Raw genomic sequence first — 19,159 nt, 5'->3', positions numbered from 1 at the left:
ACGCTGGTGGAATCCGCATTGGCAATATTGAATCGTTGTCCAACATCCTCTTGTCGGAGGATACTTAGAATGGATCAGCAGGACATCGATTCCAGTGATCGAGGATGTTGCTTTTCGGGAAAGTCGGTATCCTACCCATATCAATGACACGAATACGGGCAATGCGGCATGGTCAAGGGTCATCAAATGGCTGCATAATCTGCTTAAAATGCAGCAAGTAAGCAAAGATTGACTACACCCAACAGGTCCTTTGAGCCATGTCGGACTGTGGAAGGTTTGAGGCATCCTTGATCCATTAAGCCGGGTCAGAACCATAGTTGTTATTCCGAACATTATCAACCGGACCGAGGGCGTGCCTGCGAGCTGCGCCTAGGGCGGGTCGGGATAAATGCGGCACAGCGAACATGATATTGACATTATCAATCCTCAAATAGCAACAAAGAAAAGAAACGACGACCGGCGCTGACAAGCGCCGATGACAATAGAAGGTGGGGTGTAGATGACGGGAATTAAAACTAGAGGCATGGCAGCCACACAGCGTTGTGTCACTCAACTTGCAAAGTGGTTGAGTAGATACATACCCATGTACATACATACTGACCGCTTCAAATCAGCTGGTACGTCGCTTTTAAGTGTCCAGTTCACTGCTACCCGCGCACGCATCTGTGCAGGAGGGCGTGCAGCCTTGAAATCACCCTCGGTTTAGGGATGTTTAAACAACAACCGAAAACCATAGACGCAGTGGGAACACTGGACGAATAATCAGTATGTGTTAGCAATAACATATGGTGCCTATGGTGGATGTAATCAATCGTGCATACTCAGCATTTGCAGAATTTGATCATTGCGCAAGGTTGAACAATTATTGGTGGACCATCAGTCAGTAAGACGGCAAGGCCCTTAGAGTAGAACTGCATATCTCTGCTTCCTTGGGGAGGAATCAGAAAATCCTTCAGATCACCAAGGAGTGATACGTTTGGCTACTGCCAATGCAGAACCACGCAATGCAGTCGCGCCCCATTCCCAGTCGTGCTGTGACAGAAAGATCAACGGCTGGGGCTGCAATGTCGGAGGAAGTACTACCTCCGATTGGACTAGAGATCGAGATCAAAGAATGAGAAAGACAGAAAAAGAAAAGGGCAGTATCATAAGAATCCTCTTCAATCGACTCCTATCCGAGTAATAGTCACAAAATCGGATAATTGAACCGAAAATATGAACTGCTCCGAAACTAGAGCACAACACCAACATACGTTAGCCTCATGGTGTTTTCCTCGGCGCCGAGTTTCCCGCGCTCTATCTAGATATGAATGTCTCATCTGCTGGACGCTGCCGCCTAGCATAGAAGCCGGAAAGACTTGATGCGGTGCTCCACAACGGTTCAGTCATTTGGTGTAGACTTGTACGCTCCGGCGAGAAAGGATCATTACTCAGGCCAATCAGGCCCATGAAGCTTGGTACCAGAATGGCCTGTGATCGTTTATTGGTCACATGTAAAAGGGTGTTCCTGGGAATATGATGAAACAGGGCCCGTCGAGGAGGCTGTCCTCGGATTACCTGTACGATGCAGGGTGATAAGACTTCGTCACCTTGCAGTCGTCTGCGTGGGGCTTTACCCTCTTGAAGACGGGATTTGACTGCTATTTGAAATTCAAGATCCGGTTCTCGCAGGGAAAAAAAGAAAATATGAAAACAACCACATGCTGCCTAGTGTTTGGGAGCTCGGACACCATAGAAACAGGACCGGTTGCTCGATTTATTGCGTTCGTTGGACAGCCAAACATGTGTGGCTTGATGACGAGGAATGCCAAACAAAATCTAAAAAGGGTAGAATATCATGCGTGTACGAGGCTAAATATATGCAAGTAGCCGGGCCTACAAATCACGCGCGTATGCAATCTGGAACTGGCCCGAAGCGTGCACCATCCTGCGCTCTGTGTATGTACCTCCGAGTTACCTGCCACTTAAGCTGCGGCTGAATGGTATCCCGAAATACAGAGTAAAAGTGACTGGTCGTACAGTGGAACTGGAATCGGTTCACTCAGGAAAGGACATCGCCGTTGATGGTTCGAGCATGAACCCTGGAAAGCACTTGACACACCACGAAAGCGAAGCACGACAGACACTCAAGGAGCACACCAATCATCATAGTTATCAGCTGACTCAACAAGGGCCGAACACCGTTAATCCAAAACAATACCTTGCCGAAGACCGGAGAAAAAAGAAGGTTCGATGCTGGCACAATGAGCGGTATTTGAAACGACCGGTTCCTGTACGCATTTAATCAGCCCAGTGCATCGCGACTACGCATGCTCGGCTACCTATAAGCAAAAGTCGGTCCTGAAAGGACCAACCCTGGAAGGCGAAGGCTACTTCACCACCGGTGAAGCTCGGCCAAAGGTACGGTGCGTTTAACCTTCGAAAGTTATAGATCTCATGCAAGGTACTGAATTGATTGCTATTATTGGCCTAACCGAGAAACATGTCAAAATATCATATAGACGAATGCACCAGCCTGCAATTCTCCTGACCCTAACCCCGAACGATAATACCTAATAGCAAGACGACATTCCCAATCATTAAACTCATGAACGAAGGTAACTCCTAATTGAATGATAGTGCATAATAATCGTAAAAGTCATGCAATGGCCAAGACGAGATCCAACTCGTATCAAAAGCAACCAGCTGGATTTCTAAGCAAAGTAATCCGCAGGGAGCGAGGCAAGGATAGCAACAGTACCGACTGCACCAACAATTGCGCCTAGGGCAGCAGTAGCAGCATGACTCTTGAGATTTGCTGTTGCCGTTGTCTTCAACCGCTTCGACGGTCTCCCGTTGTCTGGGATAGAAAGGCAATGGCTATCGGGCTTTTGAGAAGCGTGTGTGGCAGGTAATTCGGTGAGCTGTGATGGTACGTTTCCCAGTTCGGGTACAGTGATTTGTGGCTGGGCATCAGGAAAACATGAATCATTCTCTTCCTCTGTAGGTCTCTCATCCACTGAGCGATTGTTCTCAGTACAGGGGTAAGTATCCTGAATAACGACGCTATCATCATCCTGGGAATTGATCTCCGCATCCATTGCTTTCCTCTTGAGCCCCTGCCTAGGGATGGCCGTAGCCTTTGACGATGTTGGATCAACATTATTATGGGATGAGGCAAAGGTATCGCATTCTGGCGCACGGGTTTTCTCTAGAAGGGATGAGGATTGCACACCAACATTACTCGGATTGATGTCGCCGCCCGCCTCCGTTCCACGGATCTCAATATCGGTAGATCGGCTCTGCATGTTTTCGTTACCAGGAGCGGTAGCGGCAGGGATTATAGCGTCATCTCGATTATTACTCTCAACAAACTGGGATAGTGAGTTGACAAACGGACCATCTTTATAAGGAGGGCGTGGGCTACAGTGATCTGAAAAAGGATAGGCTGATCCGTCAGCAGGGTGTGCTTGCCAAGGCTCCATTGCCTGTGTGAAGGCAGTGCAATTGAACCCGGCCAGTGAGTGATCGAATAATTTTCCACTCGGATGTAAAGGGAGGCTGGGATTCGCGTCATCTCTGGCAGTAACCGGCCAAGACGTACTCGGTTCATTGAGACTCCGAGAGGTAGTGTCAAAGAGAGGCATACCAATTCCGCAGCTGGCCGCGGTCTGACGGGTAAGATCCGGCGTGCGTCCTTCTGCTTCCTTGCCTTTCGAATAAAACTCCCTACTCGAAGTATCATAATCACCACAAGCCGTGTCTTCTTGTATGCCCTGACTGATATCCATGTATGGAGCAGAGCTTAATCTCACGGAAAACCTCTCGGGGTCAGATTCTTCCTCATCATATGCCGACTGTGACTCGGACATTGAGTCATCCATGGAACCAGGTTGGTCGTCATCTTCACTCTCCCAGTCACTAGGTTCGGCAACTGACTGTTCTCCAGAATCCAGAACTATTGTACTTTCCGGGTTATGAAGAATATAGGAGGTTTGTTCTTGAACCTTGTTGCTGGTCTCCTCTGCGACATCAACAGCTGAGGGTGGAGTCATTCTTGGGGTTGCAAGAGGCTGTTCAGCTTGCTCTCTGTCGATATCAATCGGACTTTGCTGTGATCCGACGATGTCACCACCTTTAGGCGGGGAAGTAATTGGGGAGGAAATCTCCATGACTGAGTCGTCGTCCGAATCCAAGCCAGGATCTGAGTCTGCTGACTCAGAGCTACTTTCAACAGCCGTCACTACTGGGGCTGGGATTGAATCGTAAATCACTTCATTGCCATAATCGTCGTCATCGTCGGGAACGCAGAACGTATTAGTTGCCCGCTTTGGTTGGTGGTTGTTGCTGACATCCAACACAACCTCGTCACTGTACGCTGTTAGTGTATCCAACATCAGTTGTACGCGTGTAGCATACCCAGAATCTATCCACTGGTGTTCACAGCGAACTTTAAGTGGAGGAAAAGTCTCTTTGAAACCAGGTCAGGAAATCCTCTGAACTCTACTTGAACAAAAGACTCACCATGGCCACGAACAACCTCTGTTCCAAAAACCACCTCATCGCCGCTCCTAACAATAGTGTCCTCGCCAGCGCGTATCTTTTCCCCGTTCACCCAGGTGCCGTGCATAGAGTTGCCGTCACTGAGATAGACTGTCTAAAGCCATAGGTATCAGTATAGTCCACATGATGGATGCGAGGAAATAATAGGTCCTATTAGAGACACTCCGCTAGCGTACCTTGTTGTTTAAACATACACGCAACGTTGCATGATTCCGTGACATCACGCGAGAGTCAAACAGTCCATTATGGTTGGTAGGGATGAGGTTCTTCCTCTCACGTTTCGAGGCGCGGCCAACCTCGATATGATCGTAGTCCGACGTGAATGTCAAGGAACGATATGGAAGGACGTCCGATACGTTAAGCGGGTAAAGGGTGACGATGGCTAGGACGTAGAGTGGTATAAGCCAGGCAAGATTCACTAGCTATAGTTGACTAGAGTTGAAGGAAGATTCACATACCCTTTGTGCCAGGCATCTTGGCTTGTTCAGCACAAATCCGTTCCAGGGAAACAAGGTATAGCCAAAGCCAGTATTAAGGAAGCCAAATATTCCCGACGCAAACTACAACGCGAGTCCTTAGTAGTCGGTACAACAAGTAGTACCAAAACATCCACCGGCTATTTAAAAGCTGTGGGGTGTCGAGGATGTTGCTGGTAGTAAAGCAAGACACGCTCTGTGGATGGTGGAGGTGAGAGGAGGGGCAGGAAAGGGGAAAGGAATGCGTACCTTATGCAACCAGGTCAGCCTGAGTGTAAGGGACGGTCGCTGTCAGGCAGTGAAACACGACAACCACTGGCTTATGCTATCCTGCTACGTAGCAAGTGCACGCATCGGGAAAATGACTCAAACAGAACTGCTCGTTAATAGGTGGAAAGCTGGTAACCCCAACTCTCGTAGATCAGGCAGTAGTTAGATGATATGATTGACGCTACTAGTACTATGTAGGTGGGTATAAGAGCGATACGAGGCGAAGAAGAGGCGAGAAAGGAGCACAGCTTCCGGGTCAGCCGACAGTAATCCACAGAAGAGAGTCCAAATGTAAGACCGATCTTCGCAACTGGAGTGACTCAACAAGAGGAAAGGAAATCCTTAGGGACGGATGAGTTGGTATCAAGATGGAGTTTCCAATGATGACGCTGATACGCAAAGCACTGATAGGCGGAAGAGTGGGGTTTCCGCCTGCCCCGTCAGGTGGAAACCCCATGACCATATCATGAGTTGTTTAGTGTTAGTTTCGTCCCTTAGGCTGCAACCAGTATCCATTACACCGTAGTATATAATGAACCCCTGCCCCGAGTATTATTCGCCCACGGTTGCAAAAGCATCAGATTCACCCTCTCAGAACCATGAATGAAATTCCGAATCTCGACTCCCTTTTTGAAATTCCTTACTGTTTAGGCAGATACGGTAGGTCTGATTTGACACCCTTCCAACTCTTCCATTGGCTATGATACATGATTTTTTCCCGTCTTCCCAGTTAAACATGACGCCTCAGGCACCGCACATGCCTTCACTGCAATTTCCTGCTCATCTCTGCCATTCTTCCTACACAAAAAAAGCCCGGTGCTGCATTCAAAAGGAAGTGAAGTATAAGTAAGAGGGGGGGGGGAAAGAACAAATATGAAAGTGACCTCCCTTGTATTACCCGAACAAGGGGACCGAGAAAGTATATGGGGACCGGGGAAAAGAAGGGGAAGCAAAGCTAGTAAGTACATGCGCAGATGAAAGGCTCCGGCACCCTAGATGTATCAGAAGAGACTAGAAACAAAAGGATCATGGCCAGACATGAGCCATCGCCTGTTCGTTCTAGCTGAGGTATGCAAGTGGGGGGAAAGGAAAAATGACAAACACTATTAATCCAACATATACGTCTTGGTCACTTCAAACGCGAAAACAAAAGAAAGTATGTCTCAATTTACAGACCCGGGGGGCCACCGAGGCCAGCACCCATAGTCTGCAGGCGTGCAGCGAGCTGAGGGTATTTCTCTTGCACTTCGAGCTGTGTCCGGGTTGCCTCGGCGTATGAGATAGCGTTGATAATCTCAGCTTCGGTACGAGCCAGCTCCGCGGCCCTTTCGAAGTACTTGAGAGCCTGTGAGACCTTGCCCTGCTGCAGAAGGAGCTGTGCCATAGTTCCCACAGCGATGTCACATTCAGGGTCAACTAGAGCGGGGTTAGACTATAATCCTTGTTTGCGCATAATAGCAGCGGTAACTTACTGATCAAAGCTTTCTGGCACAGATTCTCGGCTTCTTGGAAGTCATGCTTCCACTGGAACAGAGCGAGCGCCTTGTTGATGAGGGGCAGAACGTTAATTCCCATGGGCTTGCTCTGCTTCTCCATCTCCACGGCCTTATCGAACTTCTCAATGGCCTCGGAGAAATTCTGCTGGTCAAGGAGAAGTTCACCATAGTAGTTGTAGACATCCGGCACATCCTCGAAGTTCTTCACGGATCTTCTGAAAGTGGCCATGGCGGATGCGACAGATCCCATCTTGTATTGTGTTACACCCAGCTGGATGTGAGAGTAGATGAAGGTACGGTCAAGGTCGATGGACTTCTGGTAGTCCTTAGCGGCTTCGGCAAATTCGCCGAGGATGAAGTGAAGCTGGGCGCGGTGGTAGTAGATATCAGCGTCGTCCTTGTTGTGGGAGATAGCGAGTTCAAAGTCGTCCGCAGCGGCATCCTTGTTTCCTATTCACTGTCTGTTAGAAGTGACACGACTACCAATGGTGCTGCGGGATTTAGGGGTGTTTACCAAGTTCAAGGTGCAGACTAGCACGTTTGATGTAGCTCTGAACCAGAGATGGCTGCAGTTCAACGCTCTTGTTGAGGTCCGCCAGGGCAGCCTGGGCATTGCCCTCGAGGTAAGTGAAAGTGGCTCTCAAATTGAGGGCAAGGGCTTCGAATTCACCAAGGTCGCCAAGCTCCAGGGCCTTTTCGAAGGCCGTGGCAGCCTCGTCATAGCCATCACCGGTCTTCAGTGCCATTGCGAGCAGACCCTTGCGCAACTGGCCCTTGCCAGAATCCTCGCTCAAGTCAACGGATTCAGCGAGGCCCTCTGGGAGGGGCTTGGGACGGAAGCTCTGAAGGTAGTTGGACACGAAGGTCGGGCTAGGGAGCTTCTTTCCCTTAGCTTCCAAGATCGCCTTACCCTTTTGCTCCGCAACCTTCTTCAAGAGTCTCTCAAGAGCGACACGGCTGACCTCGTTGGAGAAGCCGTCGATGATGCAGCTGGCAGTGAAGTCGAGAAGGGCCTCGCTGAACTTCTCTAGGTGTTCATACGCAATAGCTCTCCGGTTCAAGGCCTTGACATACTCGCTATCCATGGCAAGGGCAGCAGTGGTGTCTTCGACAACCTTCTCCCATTCGGACAGGACATTGTAGCAGGCAGCGCGGTTCGAGTAGAAGACAGGGTCAGGTTTACAAAGGATAGCTTTTCCGTAAAGTTCGATCGCCTTGTTGTAGTCCTTAGAGCCGTAAGCCTTGTTACCGGCAGCCTTCAGCTTCGCAGCATAGGCTTTTCGTGTCTACAGTCCAGTGTCAGCGCCAGCGCTCATTTATCACCACGGCGCCATTAACCCACCTCTTCCGATAGCTGTCCGACAGTAGCTTCGTCAACTTCGGGGAGTTCTTCAGGAGCTTCTTCGGCCTTCTTCTTCTCTATGGAATCATTAGTTCCAGGCTCGGTGCTGAGCGGTCGGAAACCTGGGAGATCATCTATATGGACATACCGTCCTGAACAGCAGCAGCCTTGGCCTTCTCTTTCTCTTCGGCTTTCTTCTTCTCCTTTTCCTTCTCCTTGCGTCGCTGGTTCTTGCTCTTCTTCTTTTCTGTAGGCTGAGGAGCTTGAGCCGGCCGGCTCGAGTCGGAGAGATAGTAGACAACACCTGCACTGGTCACGACCACAGCGACACCAGCAATGGTATAAACAAGAGCCTTATTCTCAGACACCCATTTCGAGACACGATCCCAGACTGACGCCGATGAAGATGCGGGAAGAGAAGCAGTGTCAACAACCACGTTCTTCACCGGTTGAGGTAGTGGTGATTCGTTCGACATGATGACCCGGCTAGGAACCCGTATTCCTCGATCCTATCGAATTCTGCAACGATTAGCAAGGTATCTATTAGCGAAAGGAAGTAAATAAGGATTAAAAAAAAATACATGGATTGGGGAATACGAACTGGTCCTTGGTGCACGGCGAAAGCCTGTCGGCAGAAGGGCTACTTTTTCGGGGTTGAAAGATGGAAGGAGCGCGGCTTGAAAAGTTATGCGTAGAAGGTGGTCCGGCGACGCAGGAGCGGCTTTCCGCCCGGGCAGCTCGTCATGCAACGCAAGCCAATCACACCCACCACAAAGGGATACTCAGTGCCTTGCTTTCTCCACAATATCAGTGTCGACGGCGAATACCAGGAACCAGCCTGCAATGCCCGATACCGAATGAAATTCTACCACGTCCATTTGTATCCAATGCTTTCCTCTTTATTCCTGTACGATCGGTCGTGTGCGCTGTTCGCTCCAGGTTAGTACTAAAGTACTTCATCCAGATCCATGGCCTGTTGAGCACTGCAATCCCGACATCACCCCTTTTAACGTGGGATATCAACCAATAAGACCCATGGCAATGGCGTCCACTCCCTCAACAGCCTCCTCGGATTCCTTTCAAATCATATCTTCTCTACGTTATGACCCTTCGATTCCGCGTGCGATCGGTGGAAGAACTGCAGAGCCCCGTCTTCTAGCAACCCCGTACTACCTTCTACCTTACCACCAGGATCGGCTCTTGAACGCAGCGATCTGCTTCAATTGGACAAAAGCTATTGAGTTTCTACGGCAAGATTTGGGCCAGTTTACTCAAATTCTAGACACGTTCATACCGGACAAATCGGAATCATGGCGCCTTCGTATTGTTATTGACAGCAGCGGAGCGTGCAAGGTCGAAGCCAATCCGACAGCATCAATGAACCCCTTAAACCTTCTCTACCCTTCCCAAGAGATGTCACAGCCAGACACGTGGCGTGTATATGTTGACTCGGAGCCTACGACCCCTTCGGACTTTACTATGCATAAGACTACTGCGCGTGGGGACTATACAGCGGCGAGGCATCGGTCCGGGATCCTTTCACCCCAAGAGCAGGCAGAGGTGCTTGTAGTGAACCCAAAGGGCGAAGTCATGGAAGGGAGTATCACAACCCCGTACTTCAGGCGACGCAGACCTAGTTCTGAGAAGGATGGCGCGAGCAAAGACGCCGGACCTGAATGGGTCACACCACCGCTCTTAAGCGGTGGCAATGCAGGCACAACTAGACGATACGCCCTCACAGAAGGATTTTGCACGGAGGAGGTGGTCACAGTGGCTGATTTAGTAGACGGCGAAGAGTGTTGGCTTAGTAACGGTGTCAGAGGCTTTATCCCCGGTAGGATTGTATTGATGGACCCGAAAGGGCCCGGAAGGGTCCCACCTCCACGGTAATACATAAAACCGTTCATCTCAAATCTGAGTATGGCCCCGATTTTACTCGGGGATTGCTACATATAGTGTCTTTACATGGTCTGAAATGAAGAAGTGCAAGGGACATTGTGTGGTGGTCATTGATCGTGTAGCTGCAGGATAATGCATCTCTAAACAAATTCGTCTAAAACTGCAGTGGCTCGAAAGTACCACTTGCCTTATTTCTTCTCGACAACAATTGGGTTGGGGTTACCCTTCCACTCTAGTGGACGAGTACTCATATACTCCTTGAGCATCTCCTCGGTTACCTGGGCCCTGCGCTCTTGGAAACCTTTAACATAGGTTTGAAGCTCAGCAATACACCTCTGCTTCATTTCGCCAGTGAGCATCTCTCCCTTCTCATATGCAGTACGAATGCGCTCAAGCTCTTCATCATCCTCCAGGAAGAAAGTGAGGTACTGGAAAGGAACATCGACCTTGCTGTTTCCGCCGAGCTGACGCTGGAGTTCAGCAGTGTCTTGGCCGCCCGAGAAGGCGTACTTGTTGATCTTGTTCTTAATACGGGCCGGTGTATCGTTCATGAAAATGGCGGATGTGTCCACACTAGCGGACATTTTAGAGCCGGGGCCTTGAAGGGCAGGTAGGAAGATTGCATGGATCAGCGACGGTTTCTTGTACTTCATCTTTTCGGCGTTCTCACGACATTGCCGGAAATAAGGATCTTGGTCGATTGCGCAAGGGATCAAACACGGGATGGACGAGACCTTCTTTCTATCCGTGCCAAAGATATGCGGGAAGCTGGTGGCGAAGGCCGAGGCGGACTGAGTCGCACAGAAATGGAATTCACCAATGTTGTTGCTGTCGTTAAACCCGAAAGTTCCCTTTATAGAGTTGATTGTGATGCGCTTGGCCATCCTGCACATGTTCTCGTAGAAAGCGCCGCCAACAAAATCAAAATCGCTGAAGATGAAGGTCTTCTTCATATCGAAACCAACGGCGATAATATCCATGGCATTCGCCTTGGTATATCTCTTTGCGTCCTCGACATCGATCTTTTGCGAATGCATGAATTTCTGAAGGCCAGTTAGCATTACAAGAGGAACGACCGGGAGAAATGTGCGGAACATGCCTCGTCGTCAGTAAGCATGATAACCAATGGGCAATCAAAAACATCTTGCAGCCATCTATATAGTACAGTTTCGTTAGTTATGAATCGCATGATGTAATTGGCAGATTCAGAATACATACTTGGTGAATTCGAAGGGGATTGTGTGTCCAACGTGCATGCTGTCACTACTAGGTCCTCGTCCAGTGTAAAGGTAGAATGGCTGGCCCTTTTCATAGCGATCCAGAATCGTAGTTAATTCACGGTGACTGAAAACAATTCCTCTGCGCATAAACCTGTGAGGGCGATGGCCGGTAACTTTCTCGAAGCGTTCGAGCAAGGCTGGTGTGATAGGAGTGGCACCGAATTCGCGCACCAGCTTGTCGTAGTCAACCGGTAAGAGCTTTCCAGACTCATCAACTCCACCAGAGACGTCAAAAGGCGTGATCTTCTGTCCGACTGCCTTGGAATCGGGCGCCTTTTCGGCAAGGCTCAAAGTCGTGAGCGCCGGGGGTTGACCAGGTTCGTCCGCCATGTTCGAAGATTGCGTCTGCAAAGATGCAAAGGGTGTATAGTGTATAGGACTTGCTGGCTACAGCTCTGTGGTACCCAAAGGCTAGAACGGAATTGAAGACCGAGGTCTCTGTAATAGCACCGCCGTTGCTAATATTGACACCGATATAATTTGTATCTCTGCCCCTCCAAGCAGACACATGATGAGTCATCCTATCAAGCGACCATTGTTCCTCTTATTGGCTTGTTGTACTGCATCACGTGAAGTCGAACGGTTAGCACCCCGCGTCCCGGATTAGGCTAGCGTGATGGCTCTAGAAGCTATCAGAAATTCTTCCGCCGCCGAAAGGAGTCCGGGTCCGAGCAGAATTGTCCGACCACTCAGAAAGGCGATTGAGCAGACGAGCACCCAACAGCTCACAGAGCATCATCTCATCGCCACAGCTCCTCTATCGCATCCCCATCAATCAGACTGTCTATATGCATCTGCAATCATGAAGTTCTTCGAGAACGTATTTACTTACGATTACTCCTTCCCTGCTGTCTCTCTTGCCTACTTCCTGCGCTATCCTAACCCGTATTCTCGCCATGTCCTCACGACTGATGTTATCGATCGCTACGTCGATCCCAAGACACAGCGTCTCCATACAATTCGCCTTCATTTAAAGAAATCAAAAGTCCCCGCTGGCATACTCAAATTGCTTCCCAAGGGCATGGGAGGATCCGACAATTCCGGTCAAAGCTATATTCTAGAGACCACGGTCGTCGACCCCAAGGAAGGCTGGATGGAAAGTGAATCACGTAACATGGAATGGACTGGTATCCTCAGTGTCGTTGAGAAGCAGGTTTACCAACGTCAGCCAATTGAAGGGGCTCTTGATAGTCTCGAGGGGCTTGCCCTTGACGACAAGAGAGGCGAGCAGACGACCGTGAAGACGACCGTCACGTTCCGTTCTCGTTTCGGACAAGGAAAGCTGCTCGGAAGAAGAAAGTCAGACCCAATTGGTGACCACAATGTCGAGGCTGAAGAGGATGCGCCGAAGAGGGGCTTTTTCTCCTCTCTATCAACCGCTGGTATTCAGCGGACAATTGAACTCATTGGGGTGAAGCGGACCCGGGATGCTGTGCTTAAGAGCAAACAAGGCATGAATGTTGTCTTAGAACGTTTGCGTAGCGGTGGAATAGTCGGTGTCCTCGAGGGGATGCGCCAGGATCGGGAGGCAGCCTTTGGACCTGAAGGCCCTTGGAAGCGTGTTTGGGCCAGGGGTCATGCACATATCGAAGACGATGACTAGTTCTTCGTCGACTAACCAGGGAGCGGCGAACAATTTGGGAAACATATACGCAGCATTCGAGCATGGAGTTTTGGCGTTTGGGATTTTCTGACTGACACTCTCCTATATCTTTGACTTTGCATTCGACTCACATACTTTTCCTTTTCTTTTTTTTTTTTTTTTTTTGTCAGCATTATCATCACATCACAAGCATGTTTTACCGGTCATGTATTGCACGAAGATGTTCTACGAAACAAAATGTCGGTTGTATATTAGGAAAGGGGCAATAGGCCGATCGGTGACTTCACTCATTTGGTGGACACCTACTGTACTATACTATGTATGAATCTTTATTCACCTTGACAAGTTTTCCCCTAAATATATTGATACTTTTGCTTTTCTTAGCTAGCTATGAACCTATCTATAAATCGCGACTTAAGCACTTCAGCCGCTGAATGATCTTGCCGGTGCAAAACGAGAATTTGTCAACTTAGTAATCCTGGCGAATTGTTTGGTGCATTCACAGCTTGATTTCCCACCCACATCTACACTTCGGTTCTTGCAACCTCCTCTGGGGTAAACATTTGATATAAAAGGAAATTTGGATATAAAACTAAAAAGTCAGCACTTGTGGGATTAAGCAAGTTATTGGCTCAACAACCCCTCGCACGGACAGACCGAACCTTGTACACTTATTCTAGCCTCATCTAAGGCCACATTGAGACCAGAGTCATTCAGCAGCAATTCTTCCATCACCGTCTCCATATAGCAAAAGAAAATAATACAGGATTGGACAGCACTACCACGTGATACGATTCACACGAGACTCTTGTTCACAGTCCGCGTGTGGTGTGTTGTTCAATTTATGTATACTAGGACAGCGTAAAGCCGGAATGGAAAGCCGACTACCTACTCGTGCACTAAAACGGGAGAGCGACAGTCATGAACAGAGTTCCAGCTCTAAACGACCGCACGGGGCGACGATGGATCCTCTAGCTCTCAAGGACCTGGGCGAGAACCTAAAGATGCTACCTGTGCCTACGGACACCGATGACCTGGAAACGACATCGCGAAAGATGCAGGACCTCGCCAGGGTTGTTGAGCGGGGCAATAGTCTTGCACTGTGGACGGGACTCAAGCTGGCGTCGCACAGCAAGCGCAGGGATTTGGAAAGCTCAGCTAGGGCACAGATGACGGAATCCGAATGGGAGTTGTATGAGCGCTGGAAAGGAATGCAAGACACCCGCAATTACGGGGATGAGCACAATAACCAAACTGAGCAGCAGAAGCCATTGAATATTCCAGAGTTCAACTGGGATGAGAACAAAGCCCCTGTGCCAACAGGGGCTAACAGTGTTAGAAAATTTACACAGCGGGCAGCAGTCATGGACATGATCTGGGGCCACCAAGGCGCCACTCCCGAGCATGCATCGTGGCTGACTTTTAATATGCCAGCTATGCTACCCCTCATCAAGGCGATCACCAAAGTCTCCAATATTCAGAAGCACATTCAGGACACTGATCCTCTGGCTGGCAAACTGACAGACATGGAAGCTGCAGAGATTGAAACCGTGCGCAGGATAGTAGCAATCGCAGAGGGAAACAGATTACGTGAATTGGAACGGATCCGCAAGCTGGCCAAGTCCATCTGTGAGTCGGCTGCAATCATCAAGTCTCGTGCAGAGGGACTAGAGAAACTTGAGAGGTAGCATGTTCCACCGACTATTGTCGAGTCAGGGAGTATGGCCAGTGATATACCTAAGAGGCACGGAAAATGAAAAAGTGAGAGGCTTTGCTTTCAAACTTTTTTGTCGTGATCATGAACCAGTCAGTCCACGCCATGATAGATATGTAGTGTGGAAAAGGGAAACCGAGATATGAGGTCTCCTATCTCCGTTCTCAATCAGGATGCAGGTAATTACTGGATTGAGCGATTCCATATCTCTCGATACCACCAGGGAATCACCCGATGCGACCGGTAATGACGCAAGGTTCGACTGCAGTAAAAGTGACCCTAAAACGCTCGCATCCATTATTGGCCACCGGGCTCGTCGGATATTAATCTGGGTCATATCCACTCATATCCGAGGACACCAAACCCGAAGAGAAACAAATCTCCATTTTGGCTGTTGTTAAATCCTTCTCTGGCTGAATTGCGGTGTCCTCGGCTTCTGTACTTAGGCTTAAGTCTGACCTTGGCATACATTCCCAAACTCCAAACAAGGTAATTTAGTAGGGCTAGCTGTCGGATTCCTCCCAACTATGACGGCATCCTTTGAAAGAGATTGAAATTGTGGCCGCCAGATGACCTCATGGCCAACAATATGAGAGGAGTGGACAAGACTATTCGGTAGTATCCATCCTGTACAACCAGGCAGAAGTCAGCAGATGGCCATAGCGTGCGTACATACATACAAAGTACTGTACATACATCCCTTAGACTACTTCGAGCGTACACCGCGGTGCACGACAGAGGAGGATCTAAGCCTTTGGCCAGAATAATTGCCGTGAGAACGAGTCAGGAATGCGGTTGGTGTCCCCCGGTGTCACCGTTGGCGATATTAACCTTTCGGCCCTTGTACTACTAATATTGACGGTATTGAGCTATTCTAGCGATTTTTGCGTGAAGGTTGGAAGCTATTTCCGATGAATACTCATCAGTGATAGAATAATGACAGCTCGCGGGCGCTGCTCAGGGTTGGCTGGTGCGAAGTCGTATCTCGGTAACATGATGTAGTATTATTACTCTATTATTATTACCATTGCCATTGTTCAGGTGTTGCTAGGGCCTCTTGATCCAGGGATGGTAATCAACGCTAAGGGAACCCCGTTGGATGCCCGAAGAACTACTCCGGATAGGAGCCATAGGAGCCATAGGAACCAGAGGGAACCATGGTCGTTTGGAATTCTCAACGGAAATTAGTCGTGAAAATTTGAATACCCCATCCGATTAAGTTTGTAAGGCAGGTGAACTTCCAGCAGAAGCTGCTGTATTATTATTGTTTTTTTTTTTTTTCTTCTTTTCCTTTGTGACCTCTCCTAGCTCAGATTGTATAAGATTTTGTTTTTCTATCAATACTTTCTGTCGGAAAATCTACGGCGTTCAGGGTGCGGCTGTGCAGTAGCAATAAGTAACTTAACCTCGTGTGATGTTTCGCTCAGAGAGAAACCCTGGTGGGAAGATTGCAGAAAGTTCGGTCGATGCTACACTAAAATTGATAGGTGGCAATAAATAAGATACTGTAGTCGATAGTAACTACAGTAATAGGGACCGAGTTGAGGGGGCCAATACTCAAGAGTATCAACTTGGAACACTGGTATGAATTGTACAGTAGCACCACCGTTAGTGTGATCGAGGGTCCTGTGCAGGTGGAATTATGTACCGCGCTACTTCAAGACTGGTTGGGTTGTTTTCCCCCCTAAACCAAGTTAGTTAACCACTCCCGTTGTTTCCCCGTCGTTAATCAGGTAAGAAAGATTTAATTAGACATTGACCCATCGAAAGGTATTATTGGCTTACTATTGTTTATGATTTCCTCTAGCTCTTTTTTATTTTTTCCCTTTGCCTCTTCAACCTGCAAATTACTCTCTGTAAGATGTGCACAATGCTCTTCTTTTTATTTTTTTTTTTTGTAACCCCCTGTTTACTGTGAAAACGCACTGCAAAACCTAGTAATAAAAATGAATAATAAGTAATCAAAATCAAGTATTGCCTTTCCCGGGGATGCCTCGGTAATGAAGGATTACTCAGATTGCTAATGACTACCTAGGTACAGTACTTCGCTGCCTTAAGTAACTCGGCTTTGAATAAGTTACATCTTACTACTACTCCGAGTAGTAGTACTTCTCTTAAAGACAGTTAGGTGGTAACTTGAGCCCGTAACAATACGGTAAGATTGCTCACTAGCTTGAATCTCAAGGTACAATTGGTGGCTGGCAGCAGACTATGTAGGCGAACCCATTGGCCCCTCCGGACCCTCAGAACCCTTGGAAGACCGAAATATGTGAGGATGCGGCGCTCTTAGTGGACGCCTCCTGGCACCCTGGGCGGATCAACCGCCGGAACTGCCGCATTCGGTGAGAAAATATGCGGGGACTGTCTGTTAGCGTCAGTGACCAAGAAGGGCCAAGAATGCCTCCTAAAACGCCAGGGAGCCAGCGAAAGATGAGTCTCCTCTGGCCAATCCGGGATCCACACTCCCTGTTTCACAGGCAAGACAATAATAAGTCGCCGGTCACAGAAGGAGAGAAGGAGAGCGAGAAAAGAGAGACTTGGGCAAGCAGCATCGTGACTGACTTGCCATTCATGAATTATTTTCTTTTTTATTTTCTTTTTTATTTTTCTTCCTTTTGCGATCCTTCATCTATCTGACATTACCTTGGAGACCTTTCTGGTGGCCCCCCCGGGTTACAGCCTCTCCTCTCCTGCACGCCCATCATCAGCTGGTCTCAACCCCCCCGTTACTCCCGTGCTGAGAATCAGTCATTTTTCCCAACTAGCGGAGGGTCCCGACTCGGACCTTACTCTACTCGACTCCCCAATTCTGACAACAGGGAGCATTTCCCCTCCCTCTCTCTTCTCAGTGCGACCGCCATCTGATCTAACGTTCTTTCGAATCCCTTGACTTTCTGGTGTCAGCGGAAGGCGTTTCATGAGAGGAGGCCATTCTTTTGCTGACACGGAAAACGGTGATCTGTCGACTCTATTGACCATCTAATTCGGAGTTTAGACGGGCGAAGCGCTGAGAATAGATAACTCTCCCCTTCACACTTTCGGGTCCTTCTGCTATTTGGAATCGCCGGACGCGTCTATTATGTTCTAAAGATTATCCAACGCTATTTTCGTGCAAGACTTCAGTGGTGTCACATCCCTTCAACCACCATCGACCTCCCTTTTACCACCAACCCGGTTATGAGCATGCCAGTTGTGCTGGCCGCTGCTCCTCTATTATCGCTGCGCGTCTGAGCCTACTCGGTCATCCCTACGGAGACAGCTCTACTTCAATAATCCTTGGCTTCCAAATGGCGGACCCTTGGGGAATGAGGTCGACATTCCGACCATGTCTGGTTCTATTGGCGATGTTGTCAACAATTCTGCAACCGGGCCTCGCTCAGATCTGTTCTTTCTGGGATGGTGGATGTGTTGATCCCTATGCCCAGACAGCAGTTTCCTTCGATTTTTCTCCTCTCTTCTTGGACGATCTTACACTATATTACGCATATGACGCCAACTCTCGGGGTAAGGGTAACGAACCGATGACTAAAGCTAGTTTTTGGATGGGATATGCAGCACATCATGTTGATAGCTCAGCTATCACCACAAATCGCACATTGGAGGTTGGCTTGCGTGTGGGGAACCTGACAGGTACCCCTTCCGGGGGTACTAATGGATGCGACGGTGTTTGGGGACCGCAATGCTCGATGAATCTCAAGGAGACCTTCAAGGAAGCAATCTATCAACTCTCCGCCAAGGGAGAATATTACACCTTCCCCCTGGATACTGTGTTACACGAAATGCTCGTCAACCCTCCCTCTCTTCCCAACTGCCCACCGCCTTTCTTCGATGTCCAGAGAATTCCTGTTAAGCGTACGTGAAGGTCCCTTGCCTCATAGGCTACCGGTCTTCTTTGCTCTGTTACTTACACTCTTGCCAGCGTTCGCCTCGGAGACGGTAAATGACAAGGTCGCTATGATGTCAACTTCTGGTTCTAGCGATGACCCCTGGAAGACATGGTATATCGACAATATGACCGCGAAACAACAAGCAGACCAAGTGGCCGTTGCCATCATCAGCCGAAGCCCGTCATACGACAGTCCACCCCTGAAGAGCAAAGATGATGTTCAAGTAGAACTAGTATGCCTTCAGGCTCCTTCAACAGGGAGTTCGTCATCAAACCAAGATTCCACTTAGGGTTCTCGAAGTCACGTCTGAATATTCTTTTATACACTCTTTGGACCACAAGTTGTATAACTTTGGTGGCCATACTAATAGCACCTTGCTGCATTCCACCACTCTTCGCTTGCATGTCTACCACTTGTCATGCCGCAGAACAATTTACTGTTAAAGAAGAGAATTGCTAGATCTACTCACGATCTATGCCCGTCCGCAGCAGGCTCTTGATTTCCCGGGCCATGTCTGTCATCGCATCGAAGTTCGATGCGATCTGACTGTTTTGTCGCCTTGCTCTAGGGACCACAACATTGAAATTAATCGCTGGCATGGGCTACAAATTCCGGCATGGGAAATCACGATCATTACTCGGCTCCACTTC

General features: G+C 48.8%; 9 protein-coding genes across 9 annotated transcripts; 4 read left to right on the top strand and 5 right to left on the bottom strand.

The window, feature by feature from the left end:
• Positions 1-952: 952 nt before the first annotated feature.
• On the bottom strand, positions 953-1,343 carry F9C07_6844 (uncharacterized protein; the record flags this gene model as incomplete). The annotated part of the gene is made up of 2 exons (XM_071511528.1): positions 953-1,171; positions 1,254-1,343. The coding sequence occupies 2 exons, from the start codon at positions 1,341-1,343 to the stop codon at positions 953-955; spliced, it is 309 nt and encodes a 102-aa protein (XP_071364214.1).
• Positions 1,344-2,403: 1,060 nt separating this feature from the next.
• Positions 2,404-5,767, bottom strand: F9C07_2284337 (uncharacterized protein). The gene is made up of 4 exons (XM_071510689.1): positions 5,001-5,767; positions 4,719-4,924; positions 4,504-4,636; positions 2,404-4,450 (listed from the first exon to the last, which is right to left on the bottom strand). The coding sequence occupies exons 1-4, from the start codon at positions 5,014-5,016 to the stop codon at positions 2,694-2,696; spliced, it is 2,112 nt and encodes a 703-aa protein (XP_071364213.1). The 5' UTR covers positions 5,017-5,767; the 3' UTR covers positions 2,404-2,693.
• Positions 5,768-8,803, bottom strand: F9C07_2284336 (uncharacterized protein). Its single transcript, XM_041293169.2, has 6 exons — positions 8,728-8,803; positions 8,275-8,645; positions 8,127-8,203; positions 7,299-8,070; positions 6,761-7,234; positions 5,768-6,704 (listed from the first exon to the last, which is right to left on the bottom strand). Exons 2-6 carry the CDS (start codon positions 8,600-8,602, stop codon positions 6,457-6,459), a joined length of 1,899 nt encoding a protein of 632 aa, XP_041147131.1. The 5' UTR covers positions 8,603-8,645; positions 8,728-8,803; the 3' UTR covers positions 5,768-6,456.
• Positions 8,804-8,869: 66 nt separating this feature from the next.
• Positions 8,870-10,016, top strand: F9C07_6847 (aminotransferase class IV-domain-containing protein; the record flags this gene model as incomplete). Its single annotated transcript, XM_041286513.2, has 2 exons — positions 8,870-9,065; positions 9,091-10,016. 2 exons carry the CDS (start codon positions 8,870-8,872, stop codon positions 10,014-10,016), a joined length of 1,122 nt encoding a protein of 373 aa, XP_041147130.2.
• A 197-nt stretch (positions 10,017-10,213) lies between these two features.
• On the bottom strand, positions 10,214-11,937 carry F9C07_2092304 (uncharacterized protein; the record flags this gene model as incomplete). Its single annotated transcript, XM_071508876.1, has 3 exons — positions 11,240-11,937; positions 11,167-11,179; positions 10,214-11,124 (listed from the first exon to the last, which is right to left on the bottom strand). The coding sequence occupies exons 1-3, from the start codon at positions 11,633-11,635 to the stop codon at positions 10,214-10,216; spliced, it is 1,320 nt and encodes a 439-aa protein (XP_071364212.1). The 5' UTR covers positions 11,636-11,937.
• F9C07_2284333 (PRELI-like family-domain-containing protein) lies at positions 11,938-13,068 on the top strand. Its single transcript, XM_041286512.2, has one exon. It carries the CDS (start codon positions 12,108-12,110, stop codon positions 12,906-12,908), a length of 801 nt encoding a protein of 266 aa, XP_041147128.1. The 5' UTR covers positions 11,938-12,107; the 3' UTR covers positions 12,909-13,068.
• Positions 13,069-13,432: 364 nt separating this feature from the next.
• F9C07_6850 (uncharacterized protein) lies at positions 13,433-13,652 on the bottom strand (the record flags this gene model as incomplete). Its single annotated transcript, XM_071511529.1, has 2 exons — positions 13,433-13,500; positions 13,571-13,652. The coding sequence occupies 2 exons, from the start codon at positions 13,650-13,652 to the stop codon at positions 13,433-13,435; spliced, it is 150 nt and encodes a 49-aa protein (XP_071364211.1).
• Positions 13,653-13,780: 128 nt separating this feature from the next.
• F9C07_2190842 (uncharacterized protein) lies at positions 13,781-15,913 on the top strand (the record flags this gene model as incomplete). Its single annotated transcript, XM_041286511.2, has 2 exons — positions 13,781-14,537; positions 14,846-15,913. The coding sequence occupies 2 exons, from the start codon at positions 13,781-13,783 to the stop codon at positions 14,947-14,949; spliced, it is 861 nt and encodes a 286-aa protein (XP_041147127.2). The 3' UTR covers positions 14,950-15,913.
• A 1,671-nt stretch (positions 15,914-17,584) lies between these two features.
• On the top strand, positions 17,585-19,133 carry F9C07_1611224 (uncharacterized protein). Its single transcript, XM_041293160.2, has 2 exons — positions 17,585-18,474; positions 18,542-19,133. The coding sequence occupies exons 1-2, from the start codon at positions 17,910-17,912 to the stop codon at positions 18,796-18,798; spliced, it is 822 nt and encodes a 273-aa protein (XP_041147126.1). The 5' UTR covers positions 17,585-17,909; the 3' UTR covers positions 18,799-19,133.
• The last annotated feature ends 26 nt before the right edge of the window (positions 19,134-19,159 follow it).

Source organism: Aspergillus flavus, chromosome 5 (genome assembly GCF_009017415.1).
Source record: "Aspergillus flavus chromosome 5, complete sequence".
In the NCBI taxonomy this organism is placed as follows: domain Eukaryota; kingdom Fungi; phylum Ascomycota; class Eurotiomycetes; order Eurotiales; family Aspergillaceae; genus Aspergillus; species Aspergillus flavus.
The sequence above is the reverse complement of the archived record's forward strand: the minus strand, read 5'-3'. Positions and strand labels throughout refer to the sequence as shown.